General features: G+C 42.4%; 1 protein-coding gene across 1 annotated transcript in view; it reads right to left on the bottom strand.

The window, feature by feature from the left end:
* fbxo41 (F-box protein 41) overlaps nt 1-27,024 on the bottom strand; it is a 43,611-nt gene that overhangs the window by 5,184 nt on the left and 11,403 nt on the right. The window contains exons 3-8 of the mRNA XM_046417185.1: nt 25,892-26,121; nt 12,775-12,982; nt 7,610-7,683; nt 3,839-4,218; nt 276-514; nt 44-159 (exon numbers count right to left, since the gene is read on the bottom strand). Coding sequence (XP_046273141.1) covers nt 44-159; nt 276-514; nt 3,839-4,218; nt 7,610-7,683; nt 12,775-12,982; nt 25,892-26,121 — 1,247 coding nt within the window. The remainder of the gene's footprint in view (nt 1-43; nt 160-275; nt 515-3,838; nt 4,219-7,609; nt 7,684-12,774; nt 12,983-25,891; nt 26,122-27,024) is intronic.

Below are 27,024 nucleotides of genomic sequence, written 5' to 3'. Positions count from 1 at the left end.
TGCAGCTGTAACTCCCCACTGTGCGTACACCTGTGTGTCTCACCGTGTGCTTTTCAGGTAGTCCTCCTTGGTCTCCTTCTTCCCCCGCTGTCTTGGTTTGAGGTTTTGCAGAATGAGGGAGTGCGTCTGAGTGCACCACTGAGACAGTATGCTCAGGAACTAAGCGACACACATGGAGATCAGTGAAAATCTTCATACATGCAACAAAGAACACGCAACACATGCTACCGTGGAAGTAACGCTAATACCAAACCGTCTGCATGTTCACTATGCACCTTGGAAGAAATGCGAGCGTTCTCCAGCAGCACTCTGGTCCACACGGCCGGGTGACGGGCCACAAACTTCCAGTCGCGGCAAACCTCGGCGGCTCTCAGCAGGGTTTTAGTATCCAGGTAGGTGAAGATACAGAAGAGAGCCGCACGCATCTTCAGGATCTCTGGACTGATCACCTCGTTGGATTTGGATGGGCTCTTTTCATGTCGACATGGTTTGTTGTAGACCCCATCAGAACGGCCTGTTGGAAGAAAAAAGTAAGTCCAGTGTGGGTTGGGCCAAGTCTTGTTAGACCCCTGCACCGAATTTCAGTTTAAATGTTTTCAAGGATTTCATAATGACTTTAAACAGCCAGCCTGCATCGAAGGCAGGGAAGTACCATATAATTAAACATACATATTTCCATGTCTTAAAGTTTTTTCTTAAAATAATCACAATGCAAGTGAGACATTCTGTATATTGAAAAGTTACTCATGAAACTTTTCACAGCAGTGTCATAATTTCCTACGTGCAGAACCGAAGCTGATAAAAGGTTGAAATGATGCAAAATTTAAGGCTGGAATCATGAATTAGAAAAGTTCAAATTCATGATTATGAGCTGTGACCATCCACACTGATATCTCCCTAATCCTAATGTTAGTACTGTCAGAAACCCACGTGTGATAAGATAAGAAAAGATATAAGATTAGATGAGACTTTATTGATCACACAACAGACAACATTTAGCAGCACAAGGCAGTGCAGAAGTACGAAAAATATAAATATCATAAAAGATTAACCAATCTAACATCTCAAATGGGAGTACTGATGTTATGACCTTCATCTTAGTGAAGTCATCCAGTCTTTCCTCTACTCAGGACTTCAGTCACTTTTGTTACCAGGTCCACCATCCATGATTTCATTTCCTCACATTTGGACTACTGCAATTGTCCTTTAATTGTAATGAAAACATTTTTGAAAACGTGCAGAACAACCAGCAGCTACTCAGCTCTGAGACACTGGACAGAAAAAAAATGCATGATGCAGTAAAATGCACTTTCTGACCAGAACCCAGGTTATACCTCTCAGTTACTTCCTACTTACCAAAATGCATTTGGTCTGGGATCCTCAGACATGAAGGGTCTGTGTCTATTTATCTGTCTATATTTGGTATCTTAAGTCTCCTTTTGTTCTGATTTAGTTTTTATTTTAAGACACTTCACTCTCACTGACTTTGATTACAGCTGCATAAGTAAACTTTATTCTGATTGTAATTATATAAGGCATAAACATACTTTTAAAAAAGTCTTTCTGGCAGAGATGGTCTTCATTTCTTTTTCATTACTGTAGACAAGCCGAGTAAATTTCCGAAGAAAGAAAATGCCACTAAAACATTGTTGAAAAGCTCTGATGCTCTGTCACATGGTGGCGCCAACCTTCAACAAGACACTAAATGAGATTACATAATATTTTTTCTTCTTTCCATCTTTTCTTCTTCTCTCTCTGTTTCTATGTACTGGCTGATACCATGTGTCCAATCAAAGCCTGTCTTATTTCTCCCAGCAAGATTGCTCCTAGATGACTCATTTCATCTTTGGCCTTAGAAGGCGTCTGCTCAAAACCATCAGGGCTATGAACCATTACTTACACTCTTTTCTGTCTTTCTTTCTTTCTTTCTCACACACACCACCTACGCTCAAGACTGCCAAATGAACTAAAAAAGCCAAGCTGTGTGTTACATGCCGAGAAAAAAAACAAAAAACAAACTGTGTGCTTGTAGATACATACCATCTGATAAAACCTGGCAGAAACTCTTCCAATAAGGAGAACTACGTCAGAGCAGAAGAATGCCAGTAACATGTTCAGTGTTATGTGAGAAAAATGTTTGCGTTAATGAGCCGCTCATAGCAATTCATATGAATTTGTCATAGGGCTCCGGCCCAGTGTCGCTCCTTCCCAGTCTGCCTCAGTCCACCTGGTGTTTAAAAGAAACCCGACAGCAGGCGGGGAGAAACGGAGGGCGGCGGCAGCAGCGCAGGGCAGGAAGTTAACAGAGAGACGTCCAATCTGTGATGCATCTGAAAGAAATGCGCCGACATGTTTGGCGGTCTGCCTTGGCTCGGACCGCCAGCAAAGCTTAGCATGAGACGAGCTACTGCGACGACACAACAGGCGAGCGGCGCTCCTGCAAAACACAAATACGTTCAGCGTCCACCAAAGACACAGACACAAGGAGACGGTGAACAGCAACGCGAGCGACGTACAACTTGGTTTACTCATCATCTGTAACAGACGTCCTGTCTGGTGGTAAACAAAATAGTGTAAACACATCATGAATAAAAGATTTCAGCTGGTAGAATCATAACTGAAATTTCTACAAATAGCAGGATTTGTACACTCTGAGTGATATGTGTTCACCTTGTTGCTGATTTTTAGTTGTTTTTGTTTGTTTCTATCTTTACTAAGATTTCAATACAAAACCAACAACACCAACCAACTTCAGTCAGGGTCAAATCTTAGTTAACACTCTTTTGTTGATTCATTTGTTTCCTGCACTGCACTGCAACTACACTTCACCAGTATGTGATATATTACAATTAATGTGTCTATGTAACTATTTTTACAACGCATTCTTTTATCTTGATATTTTGTAATTAATTTTGTTCAATTTATTCTCTTTTAATCGTGTTTTTAAAGACTGCTTTAATACATTTCTTGCCTTACGTGAAGCACTCTGAATTGCCTCAGAGTTTTAAAAAAATGTTGTCTGCATTAAAACAAATAAGACGACATTGTTGAGAACAGAGCACAAACGTTCTCTTCTTTCTCAAAAAATATAAAATTCAAACTCTACATACACATACACTTATAGCCATATAGTCATTATAAACACACATTTTACTGTTTCAAATCCTGCACTTTAATTAACTCGGTTTTGTGCATCTATCACTCTGTGTGTACAATCCCTGAAAGAAATACTACATGAAATATTATTCAGACCATTTGTAGTCTGGGTCCCGTTGGTTAACTGATGTTCTTTTTTGTCACTGCATTGCTGAATGTATTAAATAATTTTCCAGTTTTTGGACTGATGCAGTTTGGACACATAAGGGTACGACTTTGGCCTCTCTGCAGTCATCTTTGTTATTTATATGGCACTTTGAAAGTCACATATCAGAGTGCTGACTGTCATCCTAACTGGCATTTGATCGAGTCAAGGCAAGTTCTTATATAGCGACCAAAAGTCACAAGTTTCTGTGGCAGCGTGCGTGATTCAGAGATTAAATCATTTTTCATGAAGTGTTTACACTGTTGTGTCTGCGCAATGCAGATACGGGGGCCTCGTTCCTCCGTGTTTACCACATATGCTCATGGCTGATCCGCACTCGCTCAGGAGCAGCTCCAGCAACATGCAGTGACTGTGACTCAACCTGACCTAGATCCACATCAGTCCCCGCTCTCACGGGACTCATTACACGGCCTTTACTCTGCGAATCCTTGCTAGTACGTGTCAGACCGGCTGGCTGGATGAGTGACATTTCTGAGAATAACTAGTTTGAACAACTTCCCAGAGAGAACCTATTACCTGTGTTAGGACGATATCCTGCCCTGCCATGGTGGGGATAGGGAGCGGCAGACTGCTGTACCTCAGCCACAGCTCTCCTCTCTTGTTCCCACATCTCCACCTCGGACTCGGTGGTCCGAGAGCCCACATCTGACACGTCTCCCTCCTCTCCTTCAGTGCTGTTCCTGTAGGGTCGCCGCTGCCAGTTCTGAATAGCCTGCTTACGAAGACCCCAGTTCCTTGAGCCACATCCAGGGGAGCGCTCATAACCGCCCTCACCCAGCCGGCACTGCATGTGATAGTACTGAGCCTCGGGACACTCCTCCATGGGATGCATCTCCACGCTGTCACTGTCGTAACCTCCAGAGCCTTGTGAGACGGACTTGATCCGCCCTGATGCTCTGCAGCAAAAAAAAAGGAGGTGTACAATAAATGATGATCGACACACGGATGGTTGATCCCACATCCAACAGCACGCCACACTTAATTCTGAATAATCACAATAATGAGATTCAGTAAGTAAACAACATCAACACGACTGTTCAAAGGAACAGCAGTTTATTAATTTACATGTCAAAGGCTGCAGTGTGAAACTGACAGACTGGGTTACGTAAAGGACAACTGATCAGTGAGAGACTCCAAGTCACTGTCGCAAGGATACAGTCACTTCTTTAAACCCTTGCAAATCCACAACCACTTTCACAAGTATATGTGCGTAGCATGTCTCAACAACAAGGCAATTCAGTGTGTTTTAGATAGGACATAAAAGGAATTCAGAATAGATATAAAACACGGGTCAATATACAAAGTCGATGGATTTTAAATGAGTTAAACTAAATATAAGATTAAAAAAAACAAAACAGATAAAAAAAGGAGAATAAAACTTATGGTGAAGTTATAATGCAGTAAAATATTTGCATAAAAATTCACAAATTTAATTAAATTAAATGCAATGAGTGTTTGTTCCAGATATGTGGTGGAATATAATAAAATCACTACACTGACATGTATGATTCCAGTAAATCATTTCCAGGGACAATAAGACTATACTATATGGACAAATGTATTGAGACAGACCTCTTTATTACTGAATTCTGGTGTGGCACGGGGCTGTTTTTCAGGGGTTGGCCCCCACACTTCTAGTGACGGGAAATGCTTCAGCATACCAAGACATTTTGGACAATGCTATGCTTCCAAGTTTGTGGCAACAGTTTAGGGAAGGACCTTTTCTATTGTAGCATGACTGTGTCCCAGTGCACAAAGCAAAGCTCCATAAAGACATGGTTGGATGACTTTCATGAGTGTCATAAATTTTACCGCCAACATCATCACTGGTTCTTCAGATTCCCTTCAGAATTTTTTCTAATGTTTTAAACTGAAAGTACAAATTGCACTTTGAAAGCTCCACCGAGGTAGACGGTGATATTGGCATTTAATCTGACAGGAGTGGATGCACGTGTGAAACCAAAACGAACCACAAATAGGCACATTATGATTTACAGTTCCAGGATTTATAGCAGAATTAGGGCAGCTTTCGTATGTGCGTGCTGCTCCTTAAAATAACCTCCCAGCCAGTACAAGTAATGAGCAGTTACAAATATCAGCCTCTCTAAAAGTAGGACATTTTTATCTCTTTTTGCCATTTCTTCTTTCTCAGCACTCCCTCCTCTTTGTCACAGCATAAGATGACGAATAGAAACATTTGCATGCATCATTTTAGGAACAAAAATGAGGAGAATTGCAGACGAAACTGCAGGTACCACTTGTCAGTACTTCGAAAAGAAAAATGATGCACGCAAGATGAGATGAACGTTATTGAAATTTAAATTATGTAAAATCAAAACAAGACTGCGCGTTTACGGTTTCAACAGTCTAAACTGGGTCAATGACACAACTGTGGTTCATTACAGTCTGATGAGCTGGTCAGTAACCTGATTAAAAAAAAACAAAAAACGGTCGTAATCATTTGTCAGCATTATATCAATAATAAAACATGATATGCGGCATGTAATGATATGAAGTGATCAAAGTCACGAGGAGCTCATAATTAGTCATTGCTGATTAATGGTTTCAGAGTGCGGATCCAGAATGCAAAGTAGCATCAAAGTGAAATCACACGACCTCCTGTGTCTGCTCGTGTTGTTCCCTAATGTGCAAACCAGTCTGAACAGTTAAAAAGTTCAGTTTGATGTCTTCATGCAACTACAAAAAAAAAGCCACAGTGATGAATTAGATTTATAGTAGAAGCTTTTCAGCAGGATTTCTCTGTTGTTTGTAACTGAATGGGAGCTTAAACAAAACTCAAATATTTTGATGAGCTCTGTGTTAAAACAATTACAGATATATAATACACTATATAGACCATATGGGGCTGTTTTTCAGGGGTTGGCCTCGGCCTCTTACTGGCCCGCACAGAGTCCTGACCTCAACCCCATCCAACACCTTTGGGATGAACTGGAAAGGAGATTGTGAGCCAGGCCTTTTGGACCAACATCAGTATCTGATCTCACAAATGCTCTACTGCATGAATGGGCACAAAAATTCCCACAGAAACACTCCAACATCTTGTGGAAGCAGTGGGAGAGTGGGAGCAGGGGACCAACTCTATTCTCAACTCCATCCCAATACTTTTGTCTACATACTGCAAATAGCATACGTAATTAGTAACGAAAGGTCTGGAGACGTTAGTATCAACAAATCACCAAAATGTTGTGCACTTGAGATTCTGTCCTTTACTACATCTGGTGGCAAAAGAATCTTGAACCCTGATGAAGAGATATTAATAACCAGAAGACAGACGGCTGGGAGGGCTGTTGTTGGGTCACTGTGTGAGTGTGACCGTGTCCTTCCATCAGTGATTCAGTGGGGAAGGCCTGACAAGTTGTGCGTGACGTCACGTTAGGAAACACATTCACATACCACTCGGGAATGACAGCTGTGTTAGTCAGAGTATTATGGCACTGCCATGTGTCTGCAGTCTCCGACAGGGAGCCAGAAATACTTCAGTCACACCTCGAGCAGAGAGACGTCCAACCTGCACCTCACTGCGTCCACTGACGATGATCTTTTTCAGAACATACCACACTGCTCAATACTACGATGTAATATGGAGCTCTAAAACTGAAACGACATGCAAGAGGAGGAGACAATATATACCCAGTATTCAACTACAGCAGTAAATCTGCTTTTGGTTTAAGTGCTGCAGGGCGGCAGCTGATGACTATTTTCACGTCACTTTATATTTTAGTCAAAAAATATCGTGAGAGGAGACCATCAGGGGGCACCTTCGTTTTGTTTGTGTTGCAATAATGTTCCAGTTACAGACAAAAGAAAGAAGAAGAAACAAGCTGAAACCAGCAAAGTTTGCTTTCAAATCCATAACGAAAATAGTTCAGGACTGTTTCTCTGTCAATTAACTAATAGAGTCATCTAGTGATTTAATCATTTTTTAGAATAAATTATTGTATTGTGGAGTAGGTCTCTATGTAAGGCTGCAATTAGATGATTATATTCCTTATCGATTAGTCTGTCAATTAAAAAACTGTAAAAAAAATCCTCCAGCTGAACAAGAAAAGCAGAAATGCTTCTTTTTTTTCCAGATAAATAAACTGACAGACAGACAGACAGACAGACAGACAGCGTGTCTTCCTGAAGAGTAAAATGATTCCTGATTAAGACACGAGCAATATGGCAATCCCTCCACTTCTGGATGTTTACAGCGGTGTTTTACATGACGTTTCAGAGGCGTGAGATCGTCTGTAAATGTGGACTAGGAGCAGTGTGCTGACTTACCCTGTGCTGGGTGAGGAACGCCGGTCTGACACTTGGTACATGCCTCTTGTGCTTCCAGAAAGGCTGGAGTTTCTCTGGAGAGACATAAGAAACATTAGTAATATTACTCCGTACCGCCCAAGCTTCCTGAGACATTCCCTTGGCTCAAATTTTATGTCGGCTGCGTGAGGCAAAGCATTTAATCCTGAAGCTCCTGAACAGCCGTGACACTCAGGTGGCCGCACCATCAAATGTGTACAGAGTGCTGCTCTTACAAATCCCCACAGAAAAGACAATAAGATCACGGGTAGCTTCTCTTTATGTATTTTGAGGAAAAAAACAAAAACAAAAAACAGCTCAGATATTTAACAAATAACCAAAAAAGACATCTTCCGTATGCTTCAGTAGTTTGGTTTGATCTCATTTCAGAGTTACAGATTTGAGCACGTGCATTGTGACTGGTGACAGCATCAGCAGAAATCAAGGACATGAACGGACAAATTTCTCTCCACAATGCACAGTGAGAATAAATGATTATAATTCATCAATGATCGTTGAGATTACAGAGATAATTTGGTCCTGAATCAAAACACATTAACATCTCCAAAATGTGATCATTTGTCCTAAGCGTGACAAGGCGGGAAAGGCCAAGGATTGTCTCAAAGCATATCAATAAATGTAAGGCCAAACTCAGAAGTGAAGGATAGTCGACTTCATGACCACCAAGAGCCTCTTTGAAACACTTCCTGCTGTCGTCTGCACTGCTAGCAACATTTCTGTATCGACTTTTTGTCCATTTGCAGAATTTCACCTGAATGTTGAGCATGTGTTTTGAAACTGGTGAAGGAGTTGACTCACTTGTTTTTTGTCTATTCGCATGAGCCATCAGGGCCAACGTAGTGTAGTCAGTGGGTGTGCATAAATGTTAGGAATCATCCTCTGGGGATTAGGAATATCCATGACAAAGTAGTAGTCAGGATATGTTGCTCTTGACCAAAGTGTTGGATGGACAGACTGGCCAACATTTCCATCCCTAAACTCCAGCAACACACAAACCCTCAGCATCGGTCCTACTTCCCAATATTTATATTCCCAAATATTTGGTTGTAGCTCTGAAAGCAGGTGAAAATGTTTCAAGTGTATTTAAATTGAGGGAGTGCAGCCTGACTCTCTCTCTCTCTATTTGCCTGAGAGCAAAATCCTCCTGGTCACTCTTTGGTACACCACTCAAAGCTGCCTGTGCATTGAACTATGCTGTGTGTAGTGTTTTTATGTGCATATCAGTGTGTGTGTGTGTGTGCCAGGTGGAACTCTGTGTACCAGACTGGCGACGTGCCACAGAGGGAAAATGTGCACAAACACAGACATTGTCACTCCCTCCTCTCTTTCTTTCTTCCTTGTTCCTGTGCTTCCACTCACACAGCTTGTTTCTGGCCAAGTGCCAGTGAAAACGGCCCATAGAGGAAACGGGGAAAAACACCATCCGTGGCTCTCGATCCTGGCCAGCCTGTAGTGAAGGCAAAACAGAGACAAACCTCGCAGAGATGGAAGGAATAAAACACTCCTTCATCAGAAACCACGACAACCAGTTTGGTCTTAAACTCGAATTAAAAGGACATAAAGTCTACAAGACACTTTGACTGAATTAGAGCTTGCACTTCCTGCGAAGAGGTGCAACAGAGTCAGCTTGGGCTGGAGCAGAGTGAGAGGGACAGAGCAGGAAACAAGTCATCCGTCCTTTCTCTCACTGTCAGTCTTAAAATACCTCTGCAGCTCTAAAACCTGTCTCCTTGGAGACGAGGCCGACCTCTCAGATGCTGTGACAGAGGGATGAAGAGTGAGGCTGTGAGGGTGTGTGGCCGTCTGGGTAACGTCTCTGGGCTTCCCTTGACAGCGCAACGAGGTGCCAACCAGTCTGTGGTTCCACGCTTGTACTTGTCATGTTGATTATTCACAGTCCCACAACAGCGCATGAGGGCACAGACACGAAACTCACTGACGTTTAAAGAGAGGACGACTAAGTAAGTTTCGGGTCAGTGACAGGTCTAATTTAAGAAAGACGAACAAGTGTCATAGTAGATTTATTGCAAAATTTCTGAGGGGAAAAACAACTGGTTTCAGAAGGACGGCACCACATGCGTCTAACACTAATCTAATCTAATTTCTTTATTTACTCGTACGTGTAGGAAAGGTTTAATATTGATGACATGTGGAATTAGTAAGAATTCATCCATCCATCCATTTTCTATACCGCCTTATCCATCAGGGTCGCGGGGGAGCTGGAGCCTATCCCAGCTGACTACGGGCGAGAGGCGGGGTTCACCCTGGACTGGTCGCCAGTCAATCGCAGGGCCAACACACAAAGACAGACAACCACACACTCTCACACTCACACCTAGGGGCAATGTAGAGTAGCCAATTAACCTAATGTGCATGTTTTTGGTATGAGTAACAAATTCAGGGACAAACTGCACACAGAACAGGAGTACTACTAGTACAAGTAGTAGCCTAAAAATAATGGCAGTTTTTTTAGTCACATCATTGTGATTATGCTAATCGGTGCGTGATAGCATAGCAACATAGCATGTTTTAAGGTATATTGTATCAATACACAAGTGGGGGACACGGTGAGCATATTTGACAACCCACCCAATTAAAGTCATTAAAGACTTAAGCGACACAACTCCATTGCAACAGACTACTTAAAGCATAACAAAAGGAGTATCACTTACATTATTCACTGCACTGTATGATGCTATGAAGTGACTGAGCTGAGGATGTCAGCAGCGTCTTTGCACTCAGTGACAGTGACCTGGTGGAGAAGATTTTTTACAGAGAATCTCTCAAATGAAACAGCTAGTTGTTCCTCTCAGGCAGATCTGTGCCACCGTACATCTGATGCAAAATCATGCTGGAACCTTCAGCGTGAGCTTGAACTGGTTTCTATGGCAGCACAAGGATTCGTGCGACGAAACAGGTCGCCTCTTTGCCAAGGAGGTGTCGGATAATAACGAGAATAAGAGCGGCAAGAGTCTGTTTTTACATTTTTAGTATTGCGTAATAAGGCAAAGCAAGGGGGTGGGGAGGGTCTGTGTGTGTGTGAGGGGTGGGGGGTAATGCAACAAAGGAAGCTGAAGAGAGCCCGGAGACAAAGAGCTGATTTCCAGTTTCCGGAGAACGTAGCTTTTTATGCAAGTGCACTCTCTGGTCAGGATGTCGTGCGCTGCAGAGCTGTTCTGTTTGGTGCTGAATGCAAATCAGACAGAATAGAGCCTCTAGTCTCCCTTTACTACAATAACTCTTAACTTTCTGACACTATGGTGGGTATCACTTCATTACAAAACAAAAATGTAAATCAACTTTATTGGCAGTATATGTATTTTTACATACGCTGAATTTTTCCTCTGCATTTAACCCATCCTTGGTTGAACACACATGCAACACCCAGCAAATTACATGCAGTGAAACACACAGGAGCAGTGGGCTGCCATGTCAGGTGCCCAGGAAGCAAACTGGGGGTTTAGTGCCTTGCTCAAAGACACATCAGCCGGCTAATGAGCGGCATTTCTTTCTTATTAATCACTCCACCACACCCAAACTTTTCCTGCCAGTCCGGAGGGGGAATCGAACTGGCGACCCTCTGGTCACAAGCCACTTCTCCAACCTCTAGGCCCCAAAATTCACCAGATACACATGGGCCAAAATGCTGTACACATGCTGTATGGCCAAAAGTATGTAGACACCTGCTGGTATGGGGCTGTCTTTCAACTCAGACGGCCCATCCCCATGCAGAGTTCTTGTGCAGGTCCAAAATGAACTGGATTTCCCAGTTTGCATCAGAAGAACTTAACAAAAAACTCTCATCACTGAACAGGAGGATAATTCCTGCAAACAGGTCCCACAGTCTTTAAAAACAAAACAAAACAATAAGTGGACACTGTTAACAACACATGTTAACAACATATTAATGCTAAACATCAAGTGTGTCCCAGTTGGTTTGGCGCATGCTTTTGGCCAGGTACACCATTTAGCCGGTTTATCAAGCTTTGTAAATGGGTATTGGAAATCTGATGAACTAAATGAGAGAAAGCCAGTTTCTTTGTTGGGTTAAGAGGGATTTAGAACATTTGAGAGCAACGCAGGTCACACACATGTGAGGGACATGAACAAAACCTTCATACTTGAGAAAATAAATCCAATGTAAAATCGTTTAAGCACACATTTCATATCCACGCCTTGGAACCTCAAGTCACTGACTAATTACAGGTTATGAAAAACATCATTGAGATTTAATTAAAGACATGCTAATACAGTCAACGAGGAGGTAATGACTGACTGATTCCTGGAACATGAGCCACAGCAAATGAGCTAAACGACTTAAAATACCTCAAGCACGCATTCACGGCACATTTACATAAACACTCTTGTGATCTTCTGTTCTGCTAACCAACTCTGAGCTTATAGGTTCAATTTAATATCTCAGTTCAAAGACGCGTATGGTGAGGAGACGTATTCTGTTTCTTTTTCCTCCTCCAGTCACTCAGCGTCATCTCGTCGCGCGTGTGGGCAGATTTTGAGATGATTCTAGTCTATTGGCTTTAACCTGTATGAGAGTCCTAGACAGCTACAGCTGTTTAGCTCTGTGAAGGGTAGACTTGTTTTGGGACCTTAAAGACTATTATGGGTTTGACCTGTGCTGCTTTACAGGGACATTACTCATTATAATCAATGCTTGTGCACTGTTCAAAAGCAAAAAGCTCTAATGTCAAGGACCGACTAGTTTGGCTAACAGGAATGTTGGAATGAGACTGTCTACTGACTGACTACGACTGTCCAGTTATTTCAGTCGCTATTCGCTTTCTGTTTAAACACACCTTAAGCAAACAGGTTCTTGAGTGGTAAAACAAAAATTCACGACAATAGAAAAAGAATCACACTGTCATGAAATAATATCAAGTTACTGTCACACTCAAGTCAGTCGTAAAATTTAATATGTCCATTAAAATGTGTCAAAAAATTAGATCTGAAACAGCTCATTTGATTGGAAAAGTACATATTATATATATATTTATATATAACATTTTAAATATATGCTGGCAGAAGTTGGCGCAATATCACACGATGTATGTTGCAGTGTGTGCTCTGAGCAGCAACCCGACAGAACATACCAGTCAAAATGTCCTCACCTGGCGGCTGTTGCCCTTCGTGGCCTGCAGGCTGCAGCGTCCCAGGCTGCCGTTGGGTGTGGTGCCACAGCTGCTGATGATCTGCAGCTGTTTTTCAGCGCGATCAGCGCGGTCCAGTAGTTCCTCAATGAACTGCTGCAGTCGCACTTTGGCATTGGCTTCACGTGCCGCTGTCTCCTGAAGGAACTGGTCAATCTGGGCGACTTCCCTGAGGGCAAAGTGGGAAACTGCAACATTAATGGGATATTCTACAACCTCTTTAGAGAGTTTATTCTCTTATAGCTCATCTGTTTATCTGTCTAATCAAACTCCAGATCAGCTGAACTGCGCTTACGGCCTGTAGCTTGGGTAGCTGTGTATCAAACTCATGGTCCTCAGGTGACTGCCGGACATATTTTTTAAACATTTATCTCACACTCACACCACCTGCTGTACTGCCCTATCTGCATGGATAACACAAACAGCGAGGGTCGGTGACAGAGATAAATTCACTATACAAACACAACAGGACAGAGAGAGAAGAGCGGCTGGATATTTATACAACCACAAGCACGCCAGGGCTAAGTTCCCATCATGTTAAGAGACAGTGTGTTACTCACATGCAGAGGTAAACAAACTAGTAATTCAGGCAGTCTTGGTACTTGTCTGCATACGCTATACTTCCAGTGTTCCCTGCAGTTATTTTGTTCAGGCGAACTGATCGTCCAATGATAATGACGTTCTCATGTGATTAGTAAGATCATATTAAATCAGAAAGCTCAGGCTTGGATTATGACTTATATAAGTAGTCCCTATTGTCCAGTAATAATGAACGGTCTCTGCAATGATGGGAACTATCCCTGACTGACTCTGACTGAAATCGGCCACAAGGAACAAGTTAAACAAAAAAAGTGTAAGATGTTATTGATAACCTTACTGATAGCTGCCACGATGAAACAACAGTTATTCAAAGAGAGTAACAGAAATTTTGGCCACTTGGGGGCAGCAGACAAGTTGACAACCCAACAACAACATATCGTAAGTTCCTCGTTTATAGAACATCCAGCAGTTACAGAGCAACATAATCATTCATCTACAGTTTTGTCTCTTGTTGTGTGAGGTAAATATCTGTCCCTTTAGTTACTAAATGTTCCACTACATTAACCAGCTAGTCAGTAACTTACATGAACTTTGTCTCTTTGTCATTTGATGCTGACCAGGCGCTGCTCAGTGTTTTTTTTCTGAGTCTTGTTTGCTGTAAACTGCTGCCTGCTGCAGCCAGAAACAACACTCTGACAGTGAAGGCGGACAGCGAAACAATAAAACAAACTGAAGAAAAGCTTCAGGTGAAAAATGCCGATCAATATCTCAGAGTGTCCATTGCTTTAGCCAATCAACAGTCCCAAACTCAAAGACAGTCAGTCGGCATGATATAAACAGGGAGAAGGAGCCAATCCTCGCTTGATGCAGATCACCAGCTAATCAGCTTTCCTAATTGTGGTTGCTATTTAATCCACTACAAAATTCCCTGACTCATGTTTCAGCACTACTTTTCATGTCCAGACAAACCTTTTCAGAATATCTCGCCACCACCCGAATCAACATCCCAAATCCCCCTTCAGCAAAACTTTCCTTTTTCTTTTCATGCATTTTAATGTAGATCTTTCTCCACATGGGACTTCCGCAGTTCCCAGAAACTGCAGACATCCTCCAAGCCTTTTTTTTTTCTTCTGCATGTATCTCTGTTTATGTCCTCGTAAACAACCTGAGCTTCTGCTGTCTAAGCAATGCAGTCAGGAGAATTTAACAAGACAGTTCAGACATATGAACCTGGCAAAGTCAAAAGAATCATTAAAAAGTTCAGACCGTCACTGCAGACGGGGAAGGGGGACATAAAATCTAGGTTCGAACTCATGAAATAAGCCAAGCTGTTCATCAAGATGGATACTTTAATGCTCAACTGATGTCAAACATCCACTACTACTACCCATTATATAAACCAAAGCTCTAACAGTGAATTTTCTTGAAATGGGGGCATTCGGAGATAAAAATAGTTTCGCATCTGGCACAGTTAACTTTTCTTATCCTCGGGCAAAGATTACAAAAATATGACTCCAAAATTAGTTGAGGCGTTTCATCGTAGGCGAAAAGTGAACGCACATGTGCTATCGAATCTGTGAGTAAACAAGAATCAGTACATGGCATCAAAATTAAGTGGCAAAATAAACTTTTAAATGAATCCAAATGGGTTTGGAGTTTGTCTCTCTCTAATTGTTCATAATGTTAGATAACATGATTTGTTTCTTTTTTTTTTTTTTATTTACTTTGGGCCACATGCATCAAAGGCCTTCTACTGTACACCGTCTCCACTGCTGGAGAGTCCACTTCTCACAGAGGAAATCTACAGAGAAAACATGAAGAACGTGTGTGTGTGTGTGTTTGTGTGTGTGTGAGACATAAACAGTCTTAGCTCCGAGCTCTTCCATCCATCTCATCCTCATCAGACTGTAAACTCTACGCTGCACTTCTGGAAAAGGAAAGAATTTCAACCTCCAGCCCACACAGCAGAAAGACTGTATCAACAGGGACAAACTGAACATTCAGGCTGGGAACACAACACTGAGATGTTATCACCATATAAAGTTGTTGCGGTGAACTAAACTAGCAAACAGTTGCACAGCAGTCATGTTTCTGATACCCTGGTGAATTCAAATATCCACTCTTCTTTTAGCTCTGTTTTGGTCTCCACAAGCTCCTGTATCCTCAGCCGCTAAATGCTCCACTTTGTTGCACTTGTTGAACCGTTAGTCAATAACTCTGTCTCTCTGCTGTTTTGTGCTATCCAGGTAGTGTACACTGAGTTTGTAGGCATCCATCGCCGAAAACGGCGTTAACATAAGCATATGGATGACTGCGGCTTTTAGCACTCATCATCATGTGCCTTACACTTACATCTTTACCTTTCGTGCCTTTATCACTTTTTTTCAAAACAAAGTTTGCTCAAAACTCAAAGGGAACAACACAACTGAGCCAGGACTGCAGAGATTAAAAATATGAATTTGCCACAATTTTTAAGATCTTTGTCATGAATTACTGTGGTGACGAGGCTTGTGAGACCACCGTCCAAAAGGAACTGAATACAAGGGAAGGAAGATGTTGTCGAAAACAGCATGCGTTAGCAAACAGCGGATTATGTCACTGATTCATCCTAATGTATGCGATGCATTCAGGTACACAAACAATTACTAAGCATGATTTGTGTTGATTTAACGATCAGAGCTGTACCTAATGTAATGTATGAATAAGCAGGCTGAGTTAATAAGCAGGGAACAACGAGCCGAGTACAGTTTTTAATCTCCATTACAATAACATATAGCTGTCCCACAACTCTTAATAAAGTAACTGAGCTGCGCTTGTATCTACTGTTTATCGGAATATTTGTGCTTTTGCATCCAGACTGTCATTTGTCTTACAACTGCATTAGATTTTTGTTACAGGAGACAGATCCCATGAGGAGGAACATGTGGGAAGCAACATAGGAAAGCTTTTCCTTCTGTGTGTGTGTGTGTGAGGAAGAAATGCATGGATGCACCAGACTGCCTGTTAGCCCCCTTGGAGAAGGAAGCGAATCAGGAATTTTATCGAAAGACAGACATGGAGGTGTTGGAAGGTGATTGCTGGAGAGGCAGGAAGGGGAGAAAAAAAACACATCTTCACCAGATCCTGAGAGACATGCAAGGAGAAAGAGGTGAGAGTAGAAATAAAGGAAAAGAAGTGGGGGGGCCCCAGAGGACTGAAGCTGATAAAAAGAGGGGAATCGGCAATGTGAGGAGAAAACACTGCAGAGGCTAAAGCAACAGACAGCAAACAGAAAATCTGCAGTCATGTGGAAGCTCAAAGCACACAAGGTTTGACAGAGGAGCAGAGGAGGGGAGAGAAATGAGACGTGGCTGCTTCCTGTTGTCAATCCTAATTTCAACACACACACACACACACACCTCGCGATCACAGTGTGACTCACTCTGACACCTCAGAAATAAAGCCTCAAGGTGACAAACATGCCCGTGTGTTTACCCGGACGCTGGGGAAGCAGGCCGCCATCTTTTCTGGGTGATGAACATACAGGTCGTGAGTCTGGGGCATGATTCAGAGAGAATGAATCGGCGGCGACGGCGGCTCCGCGCCGGATCGACAAAGCCCTCATAACGCCAATTCACGTTCGTAGGTGTGGAGAAACCACATATTTATGACCCTCGTGCTTGCAGTTTGCTGAAGGTGCCTCAGAGTTTTGTCTCCTCTCTATCTTTGTTTCCATCTCACACACACCCACACACTGACATCCTCACACAGACTTTATCATGCACACATTCAATTTTGCTGTGATGTTCCTCAGAACCAGCAGCAGAAAAAAAAAATCTTATAATCTGAAACAAGCCCGGCATCAAATAAGGAAACTGATCTCGCAACATAAAACTTGTACAACAGAATATGTCGACATTTTAGTAAATGCACTTTTGTAATTTTGTTATCATGATGGGCAAAGATGAAAATCGTTTACTTGAGTCTCTGGTATGTAAACACAGTAATCAAATATTGATTCATTCATTGACATTCACATACACACGATCACCATGAGTAATTTCTTTACATATCGGTGACTAGACCAAACTACTGTGACATATAACCGATGACAGAACTGAAATCAGGTTATTGAAGATGTCAGTCCTGGCATACGTGTTGGCCAACACAGTAGAAACTGAAGAATGTCAATAAATGAAAATGAAATGAAGTGATTTAGAAAAAAAATTACAAGGTTTGTCCACCAAAAGCTCTCATATTTCAGCAGTAAAATGTCCCACTTACTAAGTATCTTTTATAATCTACTTAAAGGAATCTTTACGGCTTTCGTTCAGCCGTGCTTTCGGCTGTTTTCAGTGAAAAAGCTCTAGAAACCCACTGTAAGCCACCTCCTGACAGACAAAGTTAGCAACCATCTAGCGAACACAGACGATTTCCCTCATGAGTTGGTGGAGACCAAAAACACAGCTAAAAGTGAAACGTGGATATTGGACACAAGGTGGGGGATCCTGTCCTGTCATCCATCGTTTATCTTCACATTGTTACAGATGTCTCATTGATATGTCTCTATTGACTTGAAATAAATATTATGTACAAGATGCAAACCGTGTCTCAATAAATCCTAACATGCACACTAACAGACAGCGGTGGAGATACTACTCGATCTCTGCTGCTTTCACCCATTAAGCTGCAATAACCGGCATGTTTTCCTGACATGCATTCAAAATCTGGAGCCTTCGTGTACCTTTAAGCTCTCAGAAATAATAATAATAAAAAAAAAAACCTCCAGTCTCGCTAAATTTAGGTCTTGAGACACCACAAACAGAAAAAGTCTAAGCAACGTTTCTTTATTAAACAAATAAAAATGGGCTTTTTTTAAATTTAATTTAACTTAATCCCAAGATGGGAAATTACTTCTCTGCATTTAACCCATCACTGATGGAAACACACATACAGGAGCAGTGGGCTGCATCAAGCGCCCGGGGAGCATATATATTGGGGGTTAAGTGCCTTGCTCAAGGGCACATCAGCTGGCTAATGGAGGGTGGGGACATTATCACTCCACCACACTCAAATTTTTCCTGCCCGTCCGGTGTGGGAATCGAACCGGCGACCTTCCGATCACAAGCCGCTTCTCCAACCTCTAGGCCACGGCTGCACCTTTTTTTACTTTGAGGACCTCAACAAACGACCGCATGCACTCAGAGAAATAAAGAAAGCCCACCGTGTTTCTATCACTTAACAGCCATCACAAATAGTCCAGTGTGACAAAGACATCCAGCTGTTACAGATGTGACTAATAAGAAACGATCTTGTGAAGGATTCTGTTTAAACGTTAATTACAATCACTGGTCAGCCTCTTTTCACAGTTGTCATCATCTCTGGCCATTAATTCAAAATTAATGCTTCATTAATATTTAAGAGCAGAGACGACTGACTGAAAGGCCCACGTGAGGAACACGAGGCTGTTGTATGAATGCGAGCTTTCTCTGCCGTAACAAAGGACAGCTGCCTGCGTGTCGCTGTGTTTTGACACCTGGATCGAATAGTGTGCGTGTGTGCGGGTTTTGTTTGTTTTTCTTTCTTCATTTTTAGACAGATTCATTCGCCCACATTGTGTCCTCATGTCATAATGTCACACGTTTGTATGCGTTACACACAAACGCGCAAAGAAGTAAGGAAGCACGAGGAGGCTACACGAGAGGAGATGTGACACAGCGAAGGACGAAAGGTTAAGAGAAAAGGAAGCTGGCTGATATGTGATGTTTTCAATGCCTCTCAGGGAAAAAAAGCTTTCCAAAGAAACCACTAATCCATGTCTGGCTACAATCAATCAGTGGAAGTAAACAGTTTATTGTGGCTCAAGCTGCTCGCCCTGTCCTCTCAAAATCTAAACTCCAATGACAAACCGCATACAGCCGTAGGTTCAACACTCAACATGCACGACAGAAATGGATTCATCGCGGGAGAAAAAGGCCGCCTGAGATTCAGCTGTTAGATTTTCAGAAACAGAGGATGAATCTGTCCTCAAGTGCTTATTAGCTATGAAGACAATGAAAATAATGCATACAGAAACGTACAGAGGGAGGATTCAGTCGGCCTTTGAAAGTATTCAATGTCAGAAAATAATGGAGAAAATAAAGGCCATCATGAGTTGTCAGAGCCCACAGGAGCATCTTGCTTCTTTTGCCTAACCAACAGTCCAAAACTGAGATGTTAAGTTGACATATAAAACTGAGAAAAACAGAAAAATGTCACATTTGAGAAGCTGGTAACAGAAAAATTTTTGGCCAACGATGAATCTGCTAAACGTTTCAGCTCTAGCGTAGACTTTTGTACATCGTAAAGACATTTCATCCTATACACACCAGCAGCACTCATTCAGCTCTATGACAGCTTGATGTTTCAAAAACAGCGATTAAAACCATGACAGCACTGTCTCCCTATCAGGTTTCCACTGCAGAACCACACACATGCTGAGAGTACATCCAGTACTTCCTCCAAGCATCTCACACTCCTATAATCAGTCTAACAGTGTAACATCCAGTGCTTACTTCAACCTTTCATGTCTGTCTTAACAAAATGAAGAAGAAGAAGAGATGTGTCCACAGAAAGACTGGCTGCAGCATCCTTCCTGTTTCCTTGGTGTTCAAAGCGTTTCATCCAGCCTCAAGGACACACGCGTCAATTTTTTCTTCCAGTTAATGATAGACACGAACAGCTCTCCTCTCATAAATCCTGCTCTTACTGAAGGCTAACATCCACACATTACAATCTGTGCAAGCCTAATATCATCAAGGAGCCTTTTTTTGATGCAAGTCACTTCACAACGCTGCTGGATGTCTGCATGCAGTGTCCACGTACGTACGTCTCCTACTGGAGCTCTTAATTGTGCAGATAGTCTGTGTCAAGTAAAACTGTGCTGAATGCTTGGAAATTTCAGGTTAATAAACATAGACCATATGGACAAAAGTAATGGGGCACCCCTCTTAATTACTGAATTCAGGTGTCACATGGGGCTGTTTTTCAGGGGTTGTGCTGAACCCCTTACTTCCAGTGAAGGGAAGTCTTAATGCTTCAGCATACCAAGACATTTTGGACAATGCTGTGCTTCCAACTTTGTGGCAGTTTTTTATTCCAGCATGACTGTGCCCCAGTGCACAAAGCAAAGCTCCATAAAGACATGGTTGGATGAGTTTGGTGTGGAAGAACTTGATTGGCCCACACAGAGTCTTGACCTCAACCCCATCCAACACCTTTGGGATGAACAGGAAGGGAGATTGCGAGTCAGGCCTTTTGGTCCAACATCAGTGTCTGACCTCACAAATGCTCTACTGCATCAATGGGCAAAAAATCCAACAGAAACACTCCAAAATCTTGTGGAAAGCCTTCCCAGAAGAGTAGAAGCTGTTAGAGCTGCAAAACTGTCTGTGTGTTTAGAATGTGATGCCATTAAAGATGATGTCTGTTGGTGTAATGGTCAGCTGTCCCAATACTTTTGTCCATATAGCGTACTTCAGTATAAATTCTGTACAATACATTCCCTGCATGCATGTGTCATCGTATAAAAGTGTAAAAGGCTGCAATTATTTTTCTGTCGGTCAAACTACGTACCGCCTTACATAAGATCTGTTATGACTGACTCCGCTGTTTCTGACATATTTTCATATTCATATGCACTTTAACATTACATTGAACCACAGACTCTTGACTGCATCCATCTTTATTGCAGCGTCACCCTGTATTTCAGGTTCAAACTCTCCACAGTCGTAGATGTGTTGCAGGTCACGTACTCACTGTGATTCCTTTTCATTAGAAAGCCTTCAGAAGTCTTGTCGTGCTAACACTACATGTTCCTTTCTCCCAGACACTGACATTAATGAGGTGGGTTTCCTCTCTGCCCTGACAGCTTCGCTTTGCATTCAGCATTGCTGCCTGGTGAAAGACAAGTTCATTTTTTTTTGAGGGAGGCACAGTGACAGCAAATACCAAGACTCATCCATGTTCTGAGGTGACTTTAGAGCCTTCAGCTTTCTTAAGCTGCTCTGGGCATTCTTACCTTTTCATCGCAGGTTGCAAGAATAAATCAAGTCTCAGGGTTAAGGCTGCAACCGTGTGTGTGTGTGTGTACTGAATATGATCTGAAAACCTGACAGGAGTTTTTGTTTCCATACAGAGAACATGAGCACATACACAATCTAATACAAACAATGGCATTACTTCAGCAACCAGTCCCTTCGCATGTCCAGCATCTGAGGACTTGTCCATGTCTTTACCTTCAGCAGGCTCGATTAGCGTAACAGCGCTGATGAGTGAGCTGCAGCTGATTCAGCAAACAGGAGAGTGGATCACATTACTCTGTCACTTCTCAGATGTTTACTGTAGCTTCCTGACTGCCGGTGAATTGATTTTAAAATACTCATTTGTTTGTCTCATAAAACATAACTAAACCACAGACGATTCATCCAGTTTTTATGCACTTGGTTTGAGCCAACTCTCATTTCTCTTAAATCAAGGCTTTTCTATTTGCCACTGCACTGCATATTATATTTAATATTATGTTATAATATATTATGTTTAATTTTGCAGCTGACCTCAACCCCATCCAACACCTTTGGGATGAACAGGAACGGAGATTGCGAGCCAGGCCTTTTGGTCCAACATCAGCATCTGAACTCACAAACGCTCTATTGAATGAATGGGCAAAAATTCCACTTCCAATTCTAACACTCCAAAATCTTGTGGAAAGTCTTCACAGAAGTTGCAAAGCAACTCCATATTAATGTTTAGGTATTTAGAATGGGATGTCATTAAAGTTCCTCTTGCTGTAATGGCCATGTGTCCCAATACTTTTGTCTATATAGCCAGATAATTGTTTTTTGTGACTGACTAATCGTGTAAGCTCTAACTTGTTTTGGGACTGGGCTGAATTGTAGATATTGCACAGGTGTAAATGTTGCTGTATCAACGCCGCTGTACATCTCATACGAGCTTTTCACACGAGAAGAGAAACAATTAAGTAGGAAAGAACAAGCGGCTGATAACCCAGCTTTTTATGTCGTCCTGCAGGAGCACTCAGCCATCACGTCCACATGTGAAGCGTATCACAAACGGATAAACGATATTAAATGTTGCCAACAAGTTACTCAAAAACTGCTCTTCAAAATGATCTACTGGGACGATAATAAGACAATTGGCATATTAGCGAATATAATACTTGTCATAACAATTAAATAATCCTCGCCGTACGTCATCAAGCAGCCATTAATGGATGGAAAGATTACGACGATGTTCGTCGTATTTCTGCGACGGACACGAGATGAGGCTGCTTTTTCTGATGTGAATCTGCAGCACGCTGGACTGATGGAGATAAAAGTGCCAGCATTTTTCACTCCACTCCTCAGGCTCCAGTTTCTGCTGATCACAGCTGCTCACATTTATTCCCGCCGCTATTAAACCACTTAACATCCATGCTTCAAGTTTTGCCTGCTACGCTGCAGCGAGATGTTTATCTTCATGTATTTTCAGTGACTGATGAAGGGCATGCGATGCGTTTTGTGTATGCTGTTGGTCGTCACAGGATTTTGCCACAGACTAAACTTCACGTTGAAATTACAATGAAAGGCAGCTGAACCTGAGGTGCCCTCCATGCTTTTCATATCCATTTACCTTTTTTTGTGTGTGTGCAGAATAAATAATTAGGTCATGTGTGGCAGAAGGCAGTTCATTTATAGCGTGTGACATCACTGACGTAGAAGGTGGCGCATTTTTCCTCGAAGGAGTTTCACTTTCTAAAGAGTATCAAAGATTTTTTTTTTTTTTTTTTTAAATCTGCTGAATGTAAAAGGTTGTTAGGCAGCCACGTCCGAGCCACTAAGCTGCTCTGTGTCTGTTAACAACTGCTTAGTCATCAACCCTGCTGAACATTCACCGACTATGATGCCCTTTTTCCACCTAAGACTGACTCTGTATTTTGAGAGTCTGAATGAGCTCACTGTTTGACTGCCAGCGTCTCCACAGAGAGATGGAGACAGAAACAGTGTGTGTGTGTGTGTGTGTGTGTGTGTGTGTGTGTGTGTGTGTGTGAGGGTGGTGAAACTGAAACTGGGCTGCCGGTGGAGTCACAAAGCCCATGCAGGGATTGTAGTGCGAGAGTGACCTTCCCGATCGGAGGCAGGCAGGTTTGGAAAACATGCACCACAGCTCCTGTAATGTTTACAGCAGGAGGGAGGGATCACACAGAAGAAAAAGCACACCTGTCTTCTGCTCCTACAACGCAGTCATACGCTGCTTCGTATCGTCGCTTCTGTCAAAAATGCTGCTTGGTTCTTTCTGAACGTGCCATAGGGAAAATCATTTTGTAATGTCCGACGCAAACGCAAAGCGACTGGTGACCCTGATGATCTGCGACGTATTTATTGTAATTTACAGCTGCACTGTGAAAGTCACACATCCCAGGAGTACTGAAACACAACGGACGTCAAAACGATTCTATTGATCGATCACTCCTTAAAGTCATTCATCGTAACATTTTCACTTGTTAAAGGCTGGTGGCACAAAATATTCACTTTACTGTGAGGACAGCTGCATCAGTGAAGCAGCAAGGACTCTGAACAAGAGACTGCATGAACAACATGGACTTTCTGCCAACGCCACACCAGAATCGAGGTCTCCACTGGGTCAAAGTCGTCACCAAGTGTCAGTGGACGACTGCTAGAGAGAAGGACGTTCACATCCTTGAACGGAGACTCGTGTACCATACGACCACCTGTTGACAACTGAACCATCTGCATGACAACCGACCACCATCCACAGAAGAAAGACATGAGACGTGGCTTAAAGGTTTAGACAATCAATTAAGAAGACCTTGCGATAGTATTTCTTGTTAAACTTTGTCATTCTGGCTCTGGGAAATGATCCTGGGCATTTTATTATTATTATTATGATTATTATGCAACATCTATACAACAACTATTAATTGAAAACAAACAGGTTAATGGATAATGGAAATGACATTGTGACATTCGTTGGTGCCTTTAAGAAACCTCGAACAAACACGCTTACACACAATGCAGTGATACGCACAGGTGAGTGTGTGTGTCTGTGTGTGTGTGTGTGGTGAGATTAGAGGTGTCAAAGCGCCTTTCTGTCGCTGACCCACTGCTGACACTCAGGCCTAATAAAGAAAGCGATGGTAAGAGATAAATCCAAAGACGGCGGTAGGAAGACGACTGGCTGTCCTGTCAGATACCAGATGACTTTAATGTGAGCCTTGAACGACACATAAAAACACTTGTTGATCTCTTCGACAAAGAAAATACGTGCAAACAAGCCGAGAGCTTTAACACTGTGCTTGTGGCTGCAGAGGCTAAGACAAGACATTAATGTATACAAGTGGGCAGAACGACATTTTTGAAAAGCTCCTCTCCTGACACCTTTGTTATGCTTTCTGAAAACAACATCAGATGCTTCAGCGAGCAAATATATCACCTTCTGCTGTTTCCAGACTTTTCTTTTCTCGTTAGATTAGATTCTCATTGTGTCTCATCATTTTCTCTTGAAAACACTTGCAATTAGTAACGAGGAAGACACAGCGTGGCTCTTTGACAGTGTTAGCTGATACTTTGATGGGAAAGTGATATCTCTGCATCTTTAAAAACCCACTCAGATAGGAGGGGGAAAAAGGTAAACCATTCTGACTTATCATTTTGCTTCTAGCCTGTCAAACTAAAAATAGAATCAACGCTTGGAGCATACAATACATTGCTGTGGGATTAATTTCCATAAAAGCCCGATCACTCTTCGCGCCACGCTTTGGGAGAGCTCCAAATCACGTTCATCAGATTCAGAGCCAACGAAAACTTTTACCACCACGCTGCGATTTCTATCCAACTGCTCCTTCTGTTTACAGAAGCCCCGGTTTTAACTAGTTCACCAAGCAGCAACGTGGCAGCTTCACGGAGAGACCGGCCTCAGAGAGAGGCGGCCGAGCCAGCTGCTCCTGCCCGACATCTCCGTTCAGCACGAGCCCCTCGGCCGGCCCCGGAGGGCACTGGTATGCGGACACGGCAGCGGGACAGATGCTGACCACATCTGGAGAGCGGATACGACTGAGAAGTACACCATCAACAGAGGGGCAGGGGTGAAGGAGAGGGGAGGAGTGAGTGTGTTGGCATGCATGACAATGCGTTTGATGAAAGTAACAGAAAGGAATAGTTACAAAGACTGTTGAGGCCAAGCACGCAGATATTCATTTTTTACTTCTTCACTGCTACTACTTTTGATTCCATCAGAGTCCTTGTGTTCTATAACACAGTGATTAATTTGCGATCAATTTCGGATTATTTTAGATCACATTGTTTGTTTTATTTAACCAACCGTCCAAAACCAAAAGGCATTCAGTATACATTTTATCATAATTTCTATCATTGTAACATCTGGAAAGCTACTACTGTTTTGCTTTGCACGGATAAAATAAAGAATAAGCCAAGATTCCTGATTTGCTCAGCAACAGGTCAGCTACTCTGAGTCTGAAGAACAGATAAGGTTCATCACTTACTGTTGTTTGTGACTGAGCTCCTCCTCCTTGTTCACCAGGTCCTGTTTGAGGCTGGCTAACATTTCCACAGAGACGTCAACCTGCCGAGAGAGTTCGGAGGCCTTGTCCTCCAGGTCTTGTTTCTCCTGGCTCAGCCGCTCGCTCTCCTGCTTGGCCCGCTCCAGCTCAGAGCTCTTCCTCTCCAGCTCCGCCTGAAGACGACCTACGCGAGCTGCTATTTTCTGCTCCACCTACAAGACGAGAGGCACTTGAGCTGTCTAATGTCCCATCGCAGCCACCACACTGCTAGTTATGCTAAAGAGGTTGTTAACTAACTAATTAACACATTGATTAACAAAGATTTCTGTCTGCAACATCGCATATTCATGTTTGGCACATAAATCTTACAGTATCATTAGTTTGAGGAAAATAATTTATTCTTAAATGCAAATCAGATTGACAAGTACTCAAAGCCCCAATGCAATGGTGAAATCTTCTTCTTCTTTAGTTCTCTTGACTGTCTTCCAACAGTTACAGAGAGTCAGATACCAGATCAAAATCAAATAATGTTGTTCTGGCCTTGATCACGTACCTGTTTTACATGAACTCTCATTATAAAACAGCTTGGCTTTTGGTATGGAAATCTTCTTTAATAATATTCAAATTTGAAAAAACACAACAAATCAGTGGTTCAGTCATGCCTCTCTAACTTGGGAAAAAAAAGAGAAAAAATAAGCTTTTCTATGGACTAAAAGCTGTTACTGAAGCCTTCCTTCCTTGATTGTTATTCACTATAATAGACTCATTTCACTCAGCAAAGAACTTCGTGATTACAATTATACAGCTGCTAAGCTCCATACAAGCAACAGGTTCCCATTGTAGCTGTACTGGTTACTGATAAAATGCAGGAGTTATTTTAGGTGTAACTGATTGGGTACAGAGCATGCCTGAGACAAGCTCATTAATTTTCTCTCTGCTGCTGAGCTCGAGGTAATCAAAGCAGACTGAGAACGTCAGGAACAGTCCTGCCGGTAGTTTTATGTCCAAGACAAAGGACGATTTTCCTTCAGGGCCTCTGGACCGTGCAATACCCCACCTGCAGAAATCAAAGTGGAAACCAGGAGCAGGATGCACAGTGCTACAGCCTTTGTTGT

Source organism: Scatophagus argus, chromosome 2 (assembly GCF_020382885.2).
Source record: "Scatophagus argus isolate fScaArg1 chromosome 2, fScaArg1.pri, whole genome shotgun sequence".
In the NCBI taxonomy this organism is placed as follows: Eukaryota; Metazoa; Chordata; class Actinopteri; family Scatophagidae; genus Scatophagus; species Scatophagus argus.
The sequence above is the reverse complement of the archived record's forward strand: the minus strand, read 5'-3'. Positions and strand labels throughout refer to the sequence as shown.